General features: G+C 48.4%; 1 protein-coding gene across 2 annotated transcripts in view; it reads left to right on the top strand.

The window, feature by feature from the left end:
• LOC137438659 (PR domain zinc finger protein 15) overlaps positions 1 to 19272 on the top strand; it is a 179814-nt gene that overhangs the window by 63288 nt on the left and 97254 nt on the right. For both annotated transcript variants that reach the window (XM_068133897.2, XM_078767164.1), the window contains exons 8-9: positions 12262 to 12420; positions 12537 to 12627. In XM_068133897.2, coding sequence (XP_067989998.1) covers positions 12262 to 12420; positions 12537 to 12627 — 250 coding nt within the window. The remainder of the gene's footprint in view (positions 1 to 12261; positions 12421 to 12536; positions 12628 to 19272) is intronic.

Below are 19272 nucleotides of genomic sequence, written 5' to 3'. Positions count from 1 at the left end.
CCTTCCAGTATGTGTTCTCCTCTGGCTCCCTCCTTACTTCCTGGGCAGGAGGGGGTTTAATGACGTAGGCGGCGCAACTAGGCCGAAATTGGTGTTGGGTATCTCCCTTCTTTTTGTTCCTTTTAATCAGTGTGCGCGGGGGCCATATTCCACATTCAAGTATTATCGTGGTGTGTGGGCCGACGAGGGCATGCGTCAGTAGGAGAGTAGTATTATCGATGCCCGATTGCCCGTGCCCCATTGATATCCTGCGGTGGCGTAACTATTCACGGTCCCAGTAAACTTTCCATTTTCCACTTTTCTCATTTTAGTTAGGACTATGCGTGGGGTTGTCATGCGTGCCTGTGGTGTCCCATTGTGTACCACCATGGCTTCCATCCATCTTACAGATAACCACTTGAAATTTGTCTCCAACTCGCAGCAATGTACTACTATCCCCTGTCCCTGGGGAGCCGTTATGTATTTAACGGGGTAAAGTTTAAATAACGTGTAGTTGTCGGGTCCTGGGTATTTGGGAAGATCCTCTCTCAGTGGGTTAAAGTTTAGAAGCCTATCTTTGGCAGGGTTTGTTAGGCAGCTACCCAGAATTCCCATCATCATGACCATCATCGCCGCCCTTAGGAGACTGTAGTGCCCTAAAAGGTGCATTGTCTGAAGCAGTGTGGGGTGCGGCGTCTTGTGTGGCCTGTGGTGCGGGAATGGACAACTTACAATGGGTGGCGTGAATCCACGAAGGTTTACCCTCGCAGAAGACTGCCGTCGGTGTGATCAGTAGCACCTGGAATGGTCCCTTCCACCGTGGCTCCAAAGCAGCTTTGCGGGTGAAGTGCTTTACGAGCACCCAGTCGCCGGCGTGGAAGTCGTGGATGGCGTGGCCTATTGGTTCAGGCAGCGCCTCTCCTACTCGAGCATGGATGCTGCGCGCCACTTTTCTCATTTTAGTTAGGACTATGCGTGGGGTTGTCATGCGTGCCTGTGGTGTCCCATTGTGTACCACCATGGCTTCCATCCATCTTACAGATAACCACTTGAAATTTGTCTCCAACTCGCAGCAATGTACTACTATCCCCTGTCCCCGGGGAGCCGTTATGTATTTAACGGGGTAAAGTTTAAATAACGTGTAGTTGTCGGGTCCTGGGTATTTGGGAAGATCCTCTCTCAGTGGGTTAAAGTTTAGAAGCCTATCTTTGGCAGGGTTTGTTAGGCAGCTACCCAGAATTCCCATCATCATGACCATCATCGCCGCCCTTAGGAGACTGTAGTGCCCTAAAAGGTGCATTGTCTGAAGCAGTGTGGGGTGCGGTGTCTTGTGTGGCCTGTGGTGCGGGAATGGACAACTTACAATGGGTGGCGTGAATCCACGAAGGTTTACCCTCGCAGAAGACTGCCGTCGGTGTGACCAGTAGCACCTGGAATGGTCCCTTCCACCGTGGCTCCAAAGCAGCTTTGCGGGTGAAGTGCTTTACGAGCACCCAGTCGCCGGCATGGAAGTCGTGGATGGCGTGGCCTATTGGTTCAGGCAGCGCCTCTCGTACTCGAGCATGGATGCTGCGCGCCACATTGGACAAGCCTATGCAAAATCTCAAAAGCATGTCATCCATCACCGGCAAAGCAAGGGTGGACATGTCCGTCGGAGCTGAGACGGGCAAGCTCATAGGTCGTCCCATCAATATTTCGTGGGGGGAAAGACCCGTAGTGCGACCCGGGGTGGAACGGATGCTCATCAATGCAAGCGGGAGAGCCTCCGGCCACCTCAAGCCTGTGTCTGCGCAAAGTTTCGCCAGTTTATTTTTTTAAGTCTTATTCGTTCGTTCCACAAGTCCCGATGATTGTGGGTGGTAAACGCAATGGAAGGACTGTTTCACACCCAACGCCTTCAGGATGCCCGTGACCACCTTCGCCGTGAAATGGCCCCCTTGGTCTGACGAAATTATCTGGGGGATGCCAAATCTGCACATAAAATCCCGCACGAGGCGCTTCACTACTGTCGGGGCATCGGACCTAACACATGGGTAGGCTTCGACTCATTTGGTGAACGTATCTACGATTACCAACACGTAGCGAAATGACATGCTTGGTTCCAATTCCGTGAAATCAAACTCGATATTTGCGAACGGCCCACTCGGCGGGGGGCGACCCCCGTCATGTGCATGTCTCGGCGGCGCCCCTCTATTGTGTTGCTGGCAAACCACACACGATCGGCACACTTCGGATACAATCTGTGACAGTCCTGGTGCCGCCCAAGTGTAGTTTATCTGTCCCATCACCCACCTCTGGCACACATGACCATTTTGATGTGCCATGCGTGCCAGCCAAGGCAGTAAGGCCTGGGGTGCTATAGGTTTCTCGTCAAGGGTCCACATCTCCCCTGGCCCGGGGCGTATCGCCCCTCGTTTGATCCAGTCCTCGTGTTCGGCCATTGGCGCAGCGTTTTGCAAATTTATGATATCATCCTTAGTTGGTGTGGCGGGTGGTCCTTCAGTCGGTATGTCAACAATCTGTGCGGATGTCGCCTTTGCTCGTGTCACCATCGGCATGTTGCGTTCTATCTGTTGGTTGGCGGTCTTTCCTGCCGCCTCGTCCGCCCTTGCATTGCCCCGGGCAACGTCTGTGTCCGCCTTTTGGTGGCCACGACATTTAATCACCGCGACAGCGCGGGGAAGTAAAATGCTTCGGAGGAGCCCTTCCACCAACGCGCCATTCTTTATCACTGAACCTGCAGATGTGAGGAAACCTCTCATCTTCCAAATTGCCCCTTTGTCGTGGACTACTCCGTGAGCGTAGGCCGAATCTGTGTAAATGTTGACGGCAAGGCCTTCCGCCAAGCTGCACGCTCTGGTCAAGGCGCACAGCTCCGCCTGCTGTGCGGAAAATGTAGGTGGAAGACGCCCGCTTTCTACCGTTTCGCTATCTGAGCACACAGCGTACCCGGACAACAGGAACCCGTCCCATGCGCGCCTAGCTGATCCATCGACATAATATGTACAATCGGGGTAGTCTAGGGGATTGTCCTTTAAATCCGATCGCACCGTGGAGACTAGCTGCACAACGTCGGCGCACACATGGGGTTCGCCCTCCTCTGGGGTGGGCATCAGTGAGGCTGGGTTGAGTGTCGTGCAACGTTCGATCGTGATGTTGGCTGCAGTGATCAGTGCGGATTCGTATTGCATTAGTCTAGTGTTCGACAAATGCTGTGTGCTTCGCTGTAACAACAGCGAAGTGACGCAATGCGGCACCCGTAACGTTACTGGGTGTCCCATTACAATGTCCGCTGTTCTTTCTACTGCGTACCTAGCCGCTGCCACGGCTTGCAGGCACACCGGAAACCCTTGTTCGACCGGGTCTAGCTTTTTACTAAAGTAGGCCACCAGTCGCTCCTTGTCCCCATGGGTCTGTGTCAAGACGGACTGGGCGAAACCTCTCACGGCGTGAGTGTAAAGGATGAATGGTTTCGCATAATCTGGGAGTCCTAATGACGGTGCCGTGACCAACGCCTTCTTCAGCCCTACGAAACATCGCTTCAATTCATCCGTCCATTCCAATTCTTCCGGGGCGTTTGATTTGGTCGCCTCGTACAGTGGCTAAGCCAACAGCGCAAAATCAAGTATCCAAGTGCGGCAGTATCCCGTCATACCTAGGAAGCGCAGCATTTGCCGTTGCGTGCGTGGGCGAGGCATCTCCATGATAGCGGTCACCCGTCCAGCATCCAATTCCCGTTTCCCATGCGAAATGGCGTGTCCCAAGTAAGTTACAACCTTCCGCACAAATTGAAGTTTTGGTCTGCCTACTTTGTGGCCTTTGGCCGCCAAGGCCTTTAATAGGGCCATAGAATCCTTTTCGCACGCCTCCTTAGAAGGGGAACAAATCAACAAATCGTCAATGTACTGCAACAACACTGACCCTCCCTCCGATTCCACATCCGCCAGGTCGCGGTACAGCGCCCGGGAAAACAGAGTGGGGCTATCTGAAAACCCCTGAGGTAGCACTGTCCAAGTATACTGTCGTCCCCTATGGGTGAAAGCGAACAAGTATCGTGACTCGGCCGCGATAGGCACAGAGAAAAACGCAGAACAAAGGTCAATAACTGTGAAGTATGTTGCGTCCGACGGAATTGACATCATAAGGGTCTCTCCATTCGGCACTAGTGGGTGTTTACCTTGTATCACCTTGTTCACCTCCCTTAAATCCTGTACAAACCTCCATTTATCTTTCGTCGGCTTTTTTACTGGCAGAATTGGTGTATTACATGGGCTGTTAGTTTCCACGATAATTTTCTGCTCCACCAGGGATTGAATTACTGGTGCTATGCCTCCGTCAGCCTCGGGTCGTAATTTATACTGTTTCACGTTTGGCAAGCGCATCCCCGGCTGCACTGATATCACTAAAGGTTCGGCGTCTCGCATCCGTCCAACCTCATCGTCGGACCGAGGCCATAAGTCGTCCGGCACCTCCGCCAGGAGGTAGTCTGACTCACCCGGGTCCGTTAGAACCGCTCGCATGGCATAGTTGCCCTTAGGGGGCAACTCTGCCTCTTCGAACACTCCATCCCTCTGTTGTTTCTTAATGTCAATCGAGTACCCTTCACCGTTATTGAGCTGCCTCACAGTCCAGTGGCCCCTCTTAAACCAATAACCATGTAAGGGAACTTCCTGTAATCGCCCCACCATCCAACCTACACTTTCCGGCGGCCACCCCTTGGCAGTAGTGAGGGTAACATGGGCGGCCACTCCTGCGGGGTATTGGGTCAACGCACGCTGACTCGCGGATAGGATTACCTCGATACCTATCCCCTCACGGCCGATCCATATCGTGATAAGTGTAGGGGCGTGCGCTTACCCAGCTCTGCCTTAACCTTCTTTCGGTAATCCTCATCCTCACCCTTCGCATCGTAATAAGCCGTGCAGTGGGGTGGATTATCCCTTAAGTGTTTTATCGAAATTTGGTGCAGTTGTAGCCATTCTCGCACAACTGGACTGTACAAACACACATTATCTATGATATGTGTCCAAGTAGCCAGAGCCCCTCATCCAAGCGCCACCAATACGCGGTGGGGCCGGGACGAGACAATGCCATCATCAACGAGTCGTGTTTAGATTCCGCGACATCTACGAAAACTCCCTGCTCTGTACATGAAATCTGACAGCCCAATCGGCACAGTAAGTCCCGCCCCAGCAAATTTGTTGGGGCGGTAGTAGTCATCAAGAAAGCATGTCTAGCCTCTAGCGGGCCGCATGTTACTCGCACTTCCTCCGAAATAGGAAGCGCTTGGGGTAAGCCCGAAACGCCCATTATTTGAACGTTCCTCGCCGTGGGGCGCAAAGATGGCAATTGCCCCTCGTTAATTGTACTGCGGGTCGCGCCCGTATCGACAAGAAACTCTAATTGTCGTCCGTCCACGTCCAGCGTCAAGGTCGGCTCCTCTGCCGGCGTCGTGGTCAAGAGATGACACTCCTTAGGCGACCCGCTAGCGTTCCGTCAATAGGCCCCGCGATGGCCCTGGTACGGAAACCCCCTACGAGCACTTGGGCAATCACGTCTCCAGTGTCTCAATTGCTTGCAATAGAAGCACGGTTCCTGCGGAAACGGCGGTGCGGAGGGCACAGGTCGTCCCTCTACGACACCCCTTCCACCCAGCCGTCGGTCTAGCGGCCCCCACTCTGACTGGTTTACTTGTTGCCATTGCGGCGGACCTCGAGGCGGGGCCCAGGTCCCCTTCTCTCCATCCTGTGTCCAACTATTGGGGGGAGGTCCAGGGTTTTTGGAGAAGGGTCTTGGTGGGTGCCAAATTTGGGGAGGGGGTCCTGGTACGGTCCAAATTTGGGGGGTTTGAGGAGGAGGGGGAGGAGGTGGGGGCTGTGTCCATTGTGTAGGAATTTGCTGTCTAGCCTTATCCATGTCGAATTGGCCATTATCGTCGACATATCCATCACACCCATCTTCCCCATGACTAATCATTTCCCCATTTGGAGGATTGCCTCTATAGTTGCCCGACCCACAGCATTCGCGTCCGCCATGAGAAGCCGTCTTCCACCAATTGGGTGGATAGTTAGCACGTACGTGGCCCTGACTCCGATCTCCCCTTTTATTCTGATTAAGTTGAGCCTGTTTTTCCTGGACATACATTTGCAATATTTCCTCCTTAATGTCCTTCCTTTCCTCCAAGGAAGAACCCGGGCATTGTTCCAGCTTGTCGCATAAATCGTTGGTTGTCATTCCCTTCCAGCCGAAAAGGACGGACTGTACCTGTTTCTTTAATGCCGGCCGGAGCCCCTCTATTAGATATTGGTTTACCAATGGTTGGGATAGCCCTACCAGCTGCATCGGACCCAGTCCTCCCCAGCGCGCGATGGCCTTTTCTAACCTTTCCCGATAATCTCCAATGGATTCTCCTGCCTTTTGTTTTATGGCCCCAATTTTTCCCCAGTCCGGACCTCCTGCTGGCGACAGCGCCAGCTCGATGGACTCTAGCAACCGGACCTTTAGATCCTCCCATTGTACTTGTGTTATCTGGCCCGCTCCTGCTGCCCTTGGATCCTCCATCGGCCACTGTGCTCTTTGTCTAGCCCTTTCCCATACCTTGGGTGAGAGCACGGATACTCCCATATGGGTTATGTCTCGATAGTCGCACTCGCCGGTTAAAAACCAATTCGACATGGTTGGAACTATCTGTCGTGGGTCATCGATAAGCAAATGTTGAATCCTTTCCCGCATTACTGTTAAAGTGGATTCTTTCCATGGTACCCTTTCTCGAACCCCCTGACCTTGAGCATTAACTCCAATAACTTGTAAAGGGCACAATGTTTTCCTTTCTGTTATTTCCTGACATTCCAATGGGGTAGTTTGGGGGGTCTCGTTCCCATTACAGCCTACCAGTGAGGGGTATAACCCGTCCTGTTCCATTGGTGGCGGGAACCCTGCAATATTGGTCCCGTTATTTATCCCGTTAGCCCCGAGCTGTGCAAACGGATTTCCCAGGCTCGGATGGTTCTGGGGGGTAACAACCTTCGTGCCGTGAGGTGTCGGTCCCTGGGGTAACTGGGGTGCGATGGTAGCGGGGTTGCAGGGAGGTGGTGGCGGGGGCGCAGAAAGGATAGGTGGCGCCTGAAACCCCGGGACAGGGCTTAGGTCTGGGGCTGGGGAGGGTAGATTGGTTACTACCTCCCCTACCGCGGGGTCTGGATTTTCAACGAGCGGCATCAGTCGCGCGTTAGCCTGCCTCTCTATTTCCTTAACCGCTTCATCCTGCATTTTATTCGCCTGTTTCCTCAGGCCCTTGAGTTTTGATACCTCACCGGCCAGGCTGGCCTGTTTCGACCTTGCCTGTCGCTTCATCGCTTCTTCCTTCCACCAACCAAAGACTTTCCAATAGTCAGGCGGGAAGTGTTTCGTGTACTGTTCTAACTTTTCTAATGCCCCATACAACGCGTCCAATTTTTCCAGCGCAAAAGACCCTCCTTCGGGCCACGGTTCACCTAGATCCTTAGTCAGCGCAACCCATGACTTCCCTGGTCTCGCAGCGTCATAGCCATGCCTCCTAAACATGAAAAATGCTGGGGTATTTCTGAGAGGTTCACCTGCCTTCACAGTCTTATTACCCATCCTAGGAAAATTTAGTTTACCGACGTAGCCTTGTACCCGTGAGGTTCGCCCGCCTGCGCGAGGTACGGCCGTCTACCTAACTCCTGAGAGGCTCGCCCGCCTACACAGCTGTCTAACCTAACTCCTGAGAGGCTCGCCCGCCTACACAGCTGTCTAACCTAACTGTACCTTACTTTCCTGGCGTCCTACGCCCTTATAATACTTCTAACCTTACTTATGATTCCAATGTCTCCCGGGTAGGCCTCGGATTGGGACGCCGCCCTTATCCTTACCCTCACAACCCAGAGATCTATTACCCCTTCCCCCCGCGCGCCCTCGAGGGGAACTTCCCCTTATGTAACGTTACCCTGACGAGTCCATAAACAGTCAGTTGCTCCGGGACCCAAGCGGTCCGTATTTAAATTTAGGTTCGTGGATCAGGTTCGAGCAGGGAACGGAACAAACGGCATCCGAGCAAGAGAGTGGGTTACAATTTGGACTGACCCCCAGGCTATAAAGGAAAAAACAAAAGAAAACCACAGCTCACCTGACCCGGATCAATTGCCAGCTGGTCTCACCACTCACTTGCCTGGGACCGCGTCCCGGACTGCACAGACTGATCCCACCGCTGCCACCATATGCCGGGAATGGGACTTAGAACTTGGGACTCAGAGGACTCAGAGAAGGAGCAACGGATATATTTATTAGAACTCGTTTACACAAGCTTGCGGAAAACAGGATGTCACAGGAAGCTCACACAAATGACCAACACTACAACAAGATGCTCTGAAAAGGTTTGATCAGGGCTTCAATATATATATGAAAGATAGAGGTGTGGTTTAACATCAGGACAGGAGACAAAGGGTGGACTCACATGGCCCCCACCTAAGTCCCTGTTGTTCAATTTAGTTAAAGAAGTCCGAGGCCAGGCAAGGGTTTTGCCTTCAATATCATAATCATTGAAGCTTGAAGGGAAATCATTGAGGTTTGAAGGGAAAGGAGATAAGGGGTATTGGGAACCTGGAGGAGTATAGCATAGCAGCTTGCAGCTGTGACCACAGAAGGGGAACAAACTCTGGATTTCAATAGGTAAAGAGATCAAGCCATTTACAAGGCATGAAATCACATAAAGTATATAATGCTTCAAAGGCATTTCAAACAACAAAGTAATGTAACAAAAGTCCTTTGGTGGGAAAGTATGTAGGGAGTGAACAGTCATACATGAGCCAACATACAGGAAATTGGCAGAGGCCAGAAAGATAGCAAAGTGCAACCAAGGCCGAAGTATGGGGAACAGGGAATTGTGCCAACACAGGGCAAAGGTTTGTAAAGCATTTTAACTTGCTTTAAGGGTACAGCCAGCTTTCAGAAAACATGGAAAGAATATAACTATTAAAAGGATACAGTAAACAATCAAACCAAACATAATTGGTTATACTTGGTCAAATGGTAAGAAACACCAAGGGGGAGGGGCTCACGCCCTACACGCCTGGCCCTACACGCCCGCCTGGCCCACTGGCATCGTACAGTGCATTCAGAAAGTATTCAGACCCCTTCACTTTTTCATATTTTGTTATGTTGCAGCCTCATGCTGAAATCGTCTAAATTCATTTTTTTCCCTCATCAATCTACACTCAATACCCCATAATGAAAAAGAGAAAACAGGATTTTAGAAAGTTTTGCAAATTTATTGAAAAGAAAAAAACTGAAATATCACATTTACATAAGTATTCAGACCCTTTGCTATGACACTTGAAATTTAGCTCAGGTGCCTCCCATTTCTCTTGATCATCTTTGAGATGTTTCTACACCTTGATTGGAGTCCACCTGTGGTAAATTCAATTGATTGGACATTATTTGGAAAGATTTGGAAATTTGGATGATTTGGAAATATATATATATATATGTACATACATACATACATACATGCATACATACATACATACATACACACACACACATACATACATACACACATATATATATATATATATATATATATATATATATATATATATATATATACACACATACACACAAAAATCGAACCCCCAAACTTGACGAGGCAGCAGGTCACAGATTGAGCCCCATCGCAGCACTTACTCCACGACCTGTTAGCAGCAAGTGTTGTCTGCCACACAAACACATTTTCTCTGCCCAACTGATCACCAGTTAGGAGGTTTTCAGATACGAATAAGAAATTTAACGAAAGGAACACACTGACACTTTATGTGCATGACTTCAGTGTCATAAACCTTGTAAAAATAGTGATCCTTGGGATAATTGCAAAGCAAGAGATGGACTCGTTTGATGTCATCAGCCCAGTACATTAGAGAGCAGGCAAATTGAGCTCACTTAGGCTGTTCATGCTCTTGCTACTCTGAGCGACTCCTGCGCTGCATTACAGATGCCAATTTTCAGGCTTCACGCTCTATACAGACTGACAGCTCTTCCAGCCACAATATGTAACTATAGCATCTTTTTTTTATAACACTGAGAGCCACATCAAGCCCCACAGCACGGTGTACTCGTGCTTTAATGATGCTGATGCTCAACCAATGCTTATTTGGTCTCCGGGCTGATGCCGGTCTACAGTGGTGAAGAGTTGGCGGAAAACCATAGTAATCAAATAAGGAGCGAGGGATGAGGGGAAACTTGTTGACAAGCCAACCGAGTCCCTCTAATGAAATATATAATATTCGACCTCCACATACATTTTCACATGTGGACGGAACACCAGACATGACAATTTTTATCAACATTTATGTACAGATTTACAAATTGGGGTTTCCACTTCTCCCGGCACACTTCACAGTATATTTTGCAAGAGTAGGCCTTTGGCAACATTCAGGATGCTGGAATCAACATTCAGGCAACATTCAGGATGAAAGTACATGCATGGAAAATGTGGTGTAGTAAGTCGGCTTAGTCACGTGAAAAAGTAAGTACACCCCATGTAAAGTTTTGACTTTTTCAACATATTTCAACATACAGCTATTTGATCTTCATTTCAACGATATTGATAGATAAAGGGGATATAATATAACAAATATCATGAAACATTTACATTTTGTCGTCCATTGTATGATTTAAATAAACATAAATACAAATTTCGCATGTGGAAAAAGTAAGTACACCCTTGGCTCTCATAGGTGGTATTGCCCCCTTTGGCAGAAACAACCTCAAGTAGGCATTTCTTATAACTGTCTACCAGTCTCTGACATCGACTGGGAGAAATTTTTGTCCACTCCTCCATGCAGAATTCTTTCAGCTGTGCGATGTTTGAGGGGTTTCTTGCATGCACAGCTCGTTTCAAATCCCCCCACAACATCTCGATGGGTTTTAGATCTGGGCTTTGACTTGGCCATTCCAGAACCCTCCATTTCTTTCTTTTCAGCCATTCCTTGGTGGATTTACTGGTATGTTGAGGGTCATTGTCATGTTGCAAGGTCCACCTTCCGTTGAGCTTCAACTTTCCGACAGATGGCCTCACATTATCCTCAAGCACCCTCTGGTGCAATGAAGAATTCATAGTGGATTCTATGATGGTGAGCTGCCCAGGCCCTGATGCAGCAAAGCTGCCCCCAAACCATAATATTTCCACCACCATGCTTTACAGTTGGTATCAGGTTCTTGTGGTCAAATGCTGTCTTTGGTTTTCGCCAAACATGTCTTCTGGTACTGTGGCCAAATAGCTCTATCTTTGACTCATCTGTCCAGAGCACATTGTTCCAGAAGTGTTGGTCTTTGCCGAGGTGTTCATTGGCAAACTTTAGTCTTGCCCTGATGTTCTTTCTGGACAGCAATGGTTTCCTCCTGGCAGACCTCCCATGTAGATCAAATTTGTGCAGCCTCTTTCTAATGGTAGACTCGTGCACTTTGACATCAACAGTGGCAAGAGCTACCTGTAGGTCCCGTGATGACATTCTGGGGTTCTTAGAGACTTCTTTCAGCATCTTGCGGTCTGCTCTCGGGCTGAACTTGCTGGGGCGGCCTGGCCTGAACAAGTTGGCAATTGTTTGGAATCTTCTCCACTTGTAGATGATCTTCCGGCCAGTCAAATGATTGATTTCAAATTGTTTGGAGATCTTTTTAAATCCCTTCCCAGACTTGTAGGCATATATAACCTTCTTTCTGAAAGCCTCAGAGAGCTCTTTTGATCTAGGCATGGTGACGCCGCACACTTCAACAACAAAGAGCAAACCAAACTAAATGTCTGATGTTTAAATAAGACAGGTTCCTCCAAGATCCTCTCTAACGATGTTCTAATCATTTGCACCTGAGCTGGTGCACCTGTTTCTAATTTTAGGTATTTGAAGTAGTGATAAATGTAGGGGTGTACTTACTTTTTGCACATGCAAAATTTGCATTTATGTTTATTTAAATTATACAATGGACTACAAAATGTAAATGTTTCATGATATTTGTTATATTATATCACCTTTATCTATCAATATTGTTGAAATGAAGATCAAATAGCTGTATGTTGAAATATGTTGAAAAAGTCAAAACTTTACATGGGGTGTACTTACTTTTTCACATGACTGTACATAACAAGGTTAAATATTGTATACAGCACCTGTCCTTTTACTACCTTTGCCACCATGTATGGGAAAAAAATTGATGAAGTTCCAATATTTCATTATTTTATTTTCTCTTCTTCTCTGATACATCTTTTAACAGACCACATCGTCAGCCACGTGGGAGATGTGAATACACATTCACAACCGGATGCTCCTAGACCAGAGACCAATGAAACAGTGGGCCGGTCATCACGACAACGGAAACCGAGGTCTTTCCCAGAGGACACCGAAACAGAAGAGGTCGAGGTTGAAATTGATGGTGAGTGTGAAATTCAGGTCGTGTTTGGAAACTTTTCAAAATGCTTGTAAGTTCCGATATTCAGTTGTGTGATACGAATTTGGTGAATTATTTGGTTTAACTTGTGTTCTTTTTAGCAGTTGCCAGTACAGAGAATACTGACAACGCCGATCTCGATTACACTCCAGGTGCTCCTTCTCGGCCATCACAGACTACACAGTCATCTCGGTAATGATCCCTTCACTTCTTTTTTATATAATAAGTCGAGGCTCGTGGAAGCGATCAAAGAACAGAACGGACCAGAACATAACAGAACAAGGAGAACATAGTGTAAAGGAAGGGGGAACACATCAACAGCATGGAAGGGGGATACAACACCCTGGACCCTTTGAGGAAGAATGAGATCAAGGGAAGAGGAAGGAGGTCTCATGGTGTGAACAAGCTGAATAAACGTTCAAACACAGTCTCAAGAAGAGGAAGGGAAGATGAGGGATGAAACAGGAATGGAATCAAAATAGAAAAAGAGGGTGAGGGATAGTGGAGAAAACACAATAACCTGGAGAGTCCATGGTAGGGGGTGTTCATTCATGAGTGTGCATGGGAGATGACCTTAGGTAGTCATCTTCTTTCGGATGCAGCACATGGCTGTGGGTAGCATCATTTGCTGGGGGTGCAGCTGTACTGCTCATGCAGTGCCCCCTGTAAGTCAGAGCAGGAAATTTAAATTTTGGACAAATATGAATAATATTACCTCATGATTTACCTCAATAATGAGAGGCATTATTTGCTGTTGAAGGGAAAATAATTGGCCAGGGTGCCAGCGATATCTTGCCTACTCGTCACGAAGGAAACTGTGGGGGTATCTAACATCCACGAACGAATGCTGGTAGATGGGATGCCCAGATTAATTTCCACCTGTGGGATGGCACACACATTGAAGAATCGACCTGCTTGCGAAACACCATTCGGACAATTTCTTGCCACACCAAGATTCAAACCCAAGCTTGACAGCTCAGAGGCGAGTGTGCATGCCTATGTGCTATCCTGCCAACCCTGAGGTGGTGGTGTACAGCTGGCTTGAAGCTATGGATTGAAAAATGGGATTGAACAGACTGAGGAAGTTTGTTCCACGTGCGAGAAAAGCGGATCAAACGAGTGGAAGTAAGCATTGAGCCAAATTTGGCCTGGTTCACCAGAAGTGGGCAACTTAAAAACCGTGTGCCCCCTGCATAAACCTGAGGAGCACAGAGCAAGTAAAGGGCATATGGTGCGGTCAAGATCAATAAGAAGGCGGTGGAAGACCGAGGCTACCAACCTCTCTGTGATGCGTGAGTAACAGGCCCAGACACTCAGCTTCATCACAGAAGATTCCACTTATTTTGAGGGCCTTGGTTTTCACAGCATCAAGAAGTGCATGGTTTGAAGCAGGGGTGCCAGCCCAAAATGTAAGATGGTATTCCATCAAGTTGCAGACAAAGGTCTTGTAAGTTCATAAAAGTTCGGATTTGCCCAGAAAATGTTACTCGTCAGGTCAGGTCATTCCTCCTGAGGAAACGCCCCACTGAGTACGGTGAGAAAAGTGGCGCCATTGTTATAACGTCGCTGGTACTCATAGTATCCCCTGAGGTGTGTGTGTGTGCGTGCGTGCATGCGTGCGTGCGTGCGTGTGTGTGTGTGTGTGTTCCATGACGAGCCTTAGACCATGTATTAAAGAAAAAATACTGCACAACAGAGGTTGCCCATTCAGAAACTGGCTTTAGAGGTCATTTTTGAAATATGGTCTGCCCAAGAAAGATCATGGCTGATGGTGAGGCCCAAACATTTGAATGACCTAACCTTTTGCTTTCTTTAGGAAGTAGATGGTTTAGCAAAGTAAAGCACATAGTGCTTTGTTTAAGAAGTAGATGGTAGGGTTCGCAAAACAGTCCTTTTGGAGAGACAGAGTAAGCATGGAATTTGTCATTGTTGAAAGACTTTCTAAGTGTTGGACCACCTCCAAATTATATCAAGGGCAACAGAGGAAAGAGGTCGCAACATGCCCATCTGAAGGCTAAGTGATACGGAAGAGGGTGGAGTCGTCAGGAAAAAGATAAGCACGATTTTCCAGAGAATCAGAAATATCGTTGATGAAGATGAAGAATGGGATTAGGGCCACGCCTGGATTTGGAGTAGTCCAGTTTCGACGGAGAGTAGATGAGAGGAATCCGTTAAGATCCAGGTGCTCCATATAAGAGTGTAGGAGGTCAGCAAGCCATGAGAGCAGGTGTCCTTGGATGTCATAGGCAGAGTTTGGATAGCATGGTTGGGTACCAGGTTGTGTCAAATGCACGAGATATGTCCAAAGAGATGGCCCTGATCTCGTGTCTGAGATTGAGGGCTTGCATCCATTGTTGGGTGTGTGGAAGCTGTACATCCACGTTGGAGTGATCGAGTCTGAATCCGACTGTGGTCTGACATCAGGCCGTTGTTATAAAAGGACGAATTTGAGGTTAACTGTGATGATACATTACATGACTTTCCTTATAATTTGATGTAAACTCATAGTCCTGTAGTGAAGAGGATCTGTTATAACACCATCTCTGTATATTGCAGTGATATTTTCTGACTTCCAAGTGTATGGAAAGTGGCCCAAAGAAAATGACATGTGAACAGAACAGAAATCGCCTGCGCAAGAGTGGCAGAATACGTTTTCGGAAACATGCTCTGATGCCATCTGGACCTATTGCAGAATCAGCGTTGATGGTTGCCAGAAACGTCTGCACCTTCTCAGGTTAGAAAGACACTGTGTCTAAGAGCAGTTGAGCATGGGTAGGTACAGGGAGCGAGTAGTTCGATACATGAGGTTTGTAAGCAAACACAAAATTGAGATTTTTTTTTTTTTTTTTTTTGGATACAAGATCGAGGCTCGTGAAAGAGCTAATATTAATCACACAAAAAGTCAAACCGACACATAAAAAACAAAATATGGGGAGCGGTAGACCAGATGGGGAGAGAGGGTGAAGGACACAAATACAACATTTCAGAGCAGGGACATCGAGAGAAATGTGGGAGGGAGAGGGCTTGGGGGGAGGTGGGAGAGGTATAAAACATATGAACACTGCAAGGACTTCCAGGAAAGAAGTTGGGATTTCAAAAAAGTGTATCTGGGGTGAATTAGCGGGGGTAGAAAAGATCAATGTTTTGGATGGGGGAAGATAAGAGATGGTGGTGAACAGCTGTTTTAAAGACCTGGAGGGTGGAGTGGGATTGAAGGGAGTGGGGGAGTTTGTTCCAGAGGCAGGAGAAAAGGGGAATGAAAGAGTGAAGGTGAGCAGAGAGCCTAGATTTTGGCAGTTTAACCATAAGAGGGTTGCTGGCAGATCTTGTGCGACCTGTAGGAATATTTGTGGGACAGAGCACAGAGAGAGCTGGGGGCGCAAGGCTGGAGAGGAGTCGGTAGAAGACAGAAAGACCACAAATCTGCTTGCGGTGAGTGAGTGAAAGGCCCTCGGAGTTAGCTTCATCGCAGGAGATTCCAATGATTCTGAAAGCTTTGGTTTCAACAGCGTGAAGCCGAGCTAGGTGTGAGGCATGAGCACCGGCCCAGAGGGGGGAACAGTATTCCATTGAGCTGCGGATGAAAGCCTTGTATGTGGTGAGGAGCTCAGGTGTGCCAAGGAAGGACTTCGCACGACGGAGGATGCCCAGTCGGCGACTGGCTTTGGAGGCCAGCTTGAAAATGTGGTTTTCCCAAGAAAGATCATGGCAGATAGTGAGACCCAAAAGCTTGAGCGACAGAACTTCTTGGAGAGGATTGTTGAGAAAGTGGATGGGAGGGTTTTCCAGTCGGTCTTTTCGGAGAGACATAGTAAGAGTGTGAGATTTGTTAGGATTGAAAGACATGTTCCACTTGGTTGACCAGTCTGTGATTTTGTCCAGGTCTGCAGAGAGTGAGGAGGCTGCAGACTGCCGATCTGAGGGACGAGGAATGGAGCGGCAGAGAGTGGAGTCATCAGCAAAGAGATAGAGAGGATTTTCCAGAGAGTCGGAGCGATCATTGATGAAGACCAGAAATAGCACAGGGCCCAGAACACTACCTTGGGGAACTCCAGCCAGAACAGGAAGGGGAGATGAGAGAAATCCATTCAGGGCCACACGTTGACTACGACCAGAGAGGAAGTCCACAAGCCACGCGTGGAGATTTCCATGGATTCCATAGGAGGAGAGTTTGGTGAGCAGAGCTGGGCGGCAGACCGTATCGAAGGCACGTGGTATGTCAAGGGAGACAGCTCTGATTTCCTGTTTGCCATTGAGGACCTCCATCCATTGTTGAGACAGCAGAAGCAACATGTCCAGAGTAGAATGACCTGGTCTGAATCCAAATTGATGATCAGAGATCAAGCCATTGGAGAAGAGGAAGGATTTGATATCCGAAGCAATGATGGATTCCATGACTTTGCTGATAATTGGGAGCAGGCTGATTGATCTGTAGTTGCAAGGATCTGTTTTTGCACCTTTTTTTGTACAGCGGTAATGTTTGCTGATTTCCAAGATGCTGGCAGATGACCTTGAGCAAAAGAGAGGGTGAAAAGAACAGAGAGAGGGTGAGATAGAGCGGCAGAGCAGGATTTCAGGACCCGTGGGCTGATGCCGTCTGGTCCAGTTGCAGAATCAGAGTCGAGGTTTGACAAAAACTTCTCCACCTTGTCAGGAGAGAAGGACACAGAGTTCAGGAACAGTTGGGTTTGACTGGGTAAGGTGGGAACAGAGAGAGGTGGGTTTGGGACACAAGATTTTGAGGCAAACACAGAGTTGAGGCATTCGGCTTTGTCACGTGCGATGTCAACTGTGTAGCCATTTGAGGTGAGGGAGGAGATGGAGGGGGAACAAACACCAGAAACGGATTTGACCAGATGCCACTAGGATTTGGAGGAAGGAGACAGGTTTGAGAGTTCATTCTTGAGTGTGGAGAGATAGTGCTTCCTGGCACTCCTGAGGGTAGACACACACTTGTTCCGAGCTTGGTGGAAGGAACTGAGATTGCCTTCAGTTGGATTTGCCTTCCAAGAGGCAAAGGCAAGTTGTTTCAGGGCAACTGCCTCACCACAAGATTCAGTGTACCCTGGATGGCAGGAAGGGTAAGACAACTGAAGACGAGATGGGATAAATCTGTGCATGAGAGAGAGCAGTTTGCTTTGGAAGAATTCCCAGGAAGAATTGATGTCAGAGGCAGTAGACATGGGAGACCAGTCCAGATGATTGATGGCTGCTTGCAGACCGTGCCAGTCAGCCTGAGTGAAATGCCAGACTCGTCGGCACTGAGGAGGCTCTCTGAGAATGGCCATGTCCAGATGTCCACTTTAACACAGCACATGATCAGAAGAACCATTTGGAGCAGAAGAAGAGCAGCAGACATTTGCAGGGAAGTTTGTCATAACCAAGTCTTGAAGAGAACTTGATACTACATTGACTGAGATCTGGGTCGGGAAATTGACAGATTGTGTCAGTCCCAATGAGTCGCAGAAGTCCTTTGCTGATGTGCCATTTCTGGTGAGAGAGGAACCCACACCCAGCCAGCTGGCATGATGACAGTTGAAGTCACCACATATGAGGAAGAGAGAGTGTGGGTGGATGAGTTGATAGAAGTTGGTCCATGTTGACAGACAGCGAAATGTAAATGGAGTCATCACTGTTTGGAGGACGGTACAGAACACATATGAACAAAAGGTGGGAGTGGAGAGGAAGCTGTAGCCAGAGTTACTCCTGGGGGTGGGTTGGAGAGAGGGCAGTACAAAGAGAGTGAGGAAGAGAGTTTTTGATAAAGATAGCAACCCCACCACCAGGATGAGGCTCAGGTCTATCATACCGGAGGAGTGAGTAACCAGGAAGAGATATTAAGGAATCAGAGACATCTTGAAGGAGGAAGCTTTCTGTTAAGCAGATCAAGTCTGGATTGTCAGAAGCAACCATAATGGAGAGATCAATCAGGTTTGAGCGAAGGCCCCGGATCTTTGAGTTCCATACCGTTAATGAGTAGAGAGGGGGAGCACCGGGTGCAGGACAGGGGAGGGGCGGGGTAGGGTCAGATGAAGGATGAGAGGGGGAGGTGGGGAGAGCAGTTGATAGTGTGTCAGAGATTACAGAAGAGTTGGAAGAAAGGGAAGGATGAGGAGGATGAAAGGTTTGATGGTGATGGGATGAGGCACAGTGAGGGGTTGTTTGAGGAGGGGCAGAGGAAAGTAGAAGGTTGGGGGAGGTGGAGGTATGATATCGAAGCGAGACGAAGTGGGGAGGAGGCAGCTTTGAGGAGGAGGGGGGAGGGGGAAGAATTTGAGAGGGATGGTAGGCGGGCAAATTTGAAGGGGAGGGGTTGGGGGGGGGGGGGGGAGTTTTGAAGGGTAGGGGTGAGGGAGGAGTTTTGAAGGGGAGGGGGGAGTTTAGGAGGGGAGGGGCAAGGGGGGAGTTTAGAAAGTGGATGATTAATGAAAGACGAACATTTATAACAAATTGGGTTTGTTGTGATTTTGAAGTTAGCGATCCGTTTAAGAACGATGGAGGAGGGGTGGATTGAATTTGAATTTAGAGCATGTAGTGAGGAAGAATTATAAGAGATTGAATTTTTTTTTGAAGTGGACTGAATTGAAGAGGAAATTGAAAAAAGCCTTTTAAATAAGAAGAAAAGCAGCGTGTTGCAATATACCACTGAATAAAACACTGCAGGGGAAAGTTTAAACTTATTTAAACAGAACCATGAAGAACAATCTTATATTCACAAAAATACCAACGGGGAGAGGGCCTAGACTAGAGGGACAACCACGAGTCACGTGACCAGGGCTAAAGGTGGAAGGCAAGGAGATATTCAGCCTTCTCAGGAGCGTAGTCGGCTGTGGTGCC

The sequence above is a fragment of the Myxine glutinosa genome, chromosome 1, assembly GCF_964187855.1.
Source record: "Myxine glutinosa chromosome 1, kmMyxGlut1.1, whole genome shotgun sequence".
Lineage (NCBI taxonomy): Eukaryota > Metazoa > Chordata > Myxini > Myxiniformes > Myxinidae > Myxine > Myxine glutinosa.
Note: the sequence above shows the minus strand (reverse complement) of the source record. Positions and strands in the feature narration are given on the sequence as shown.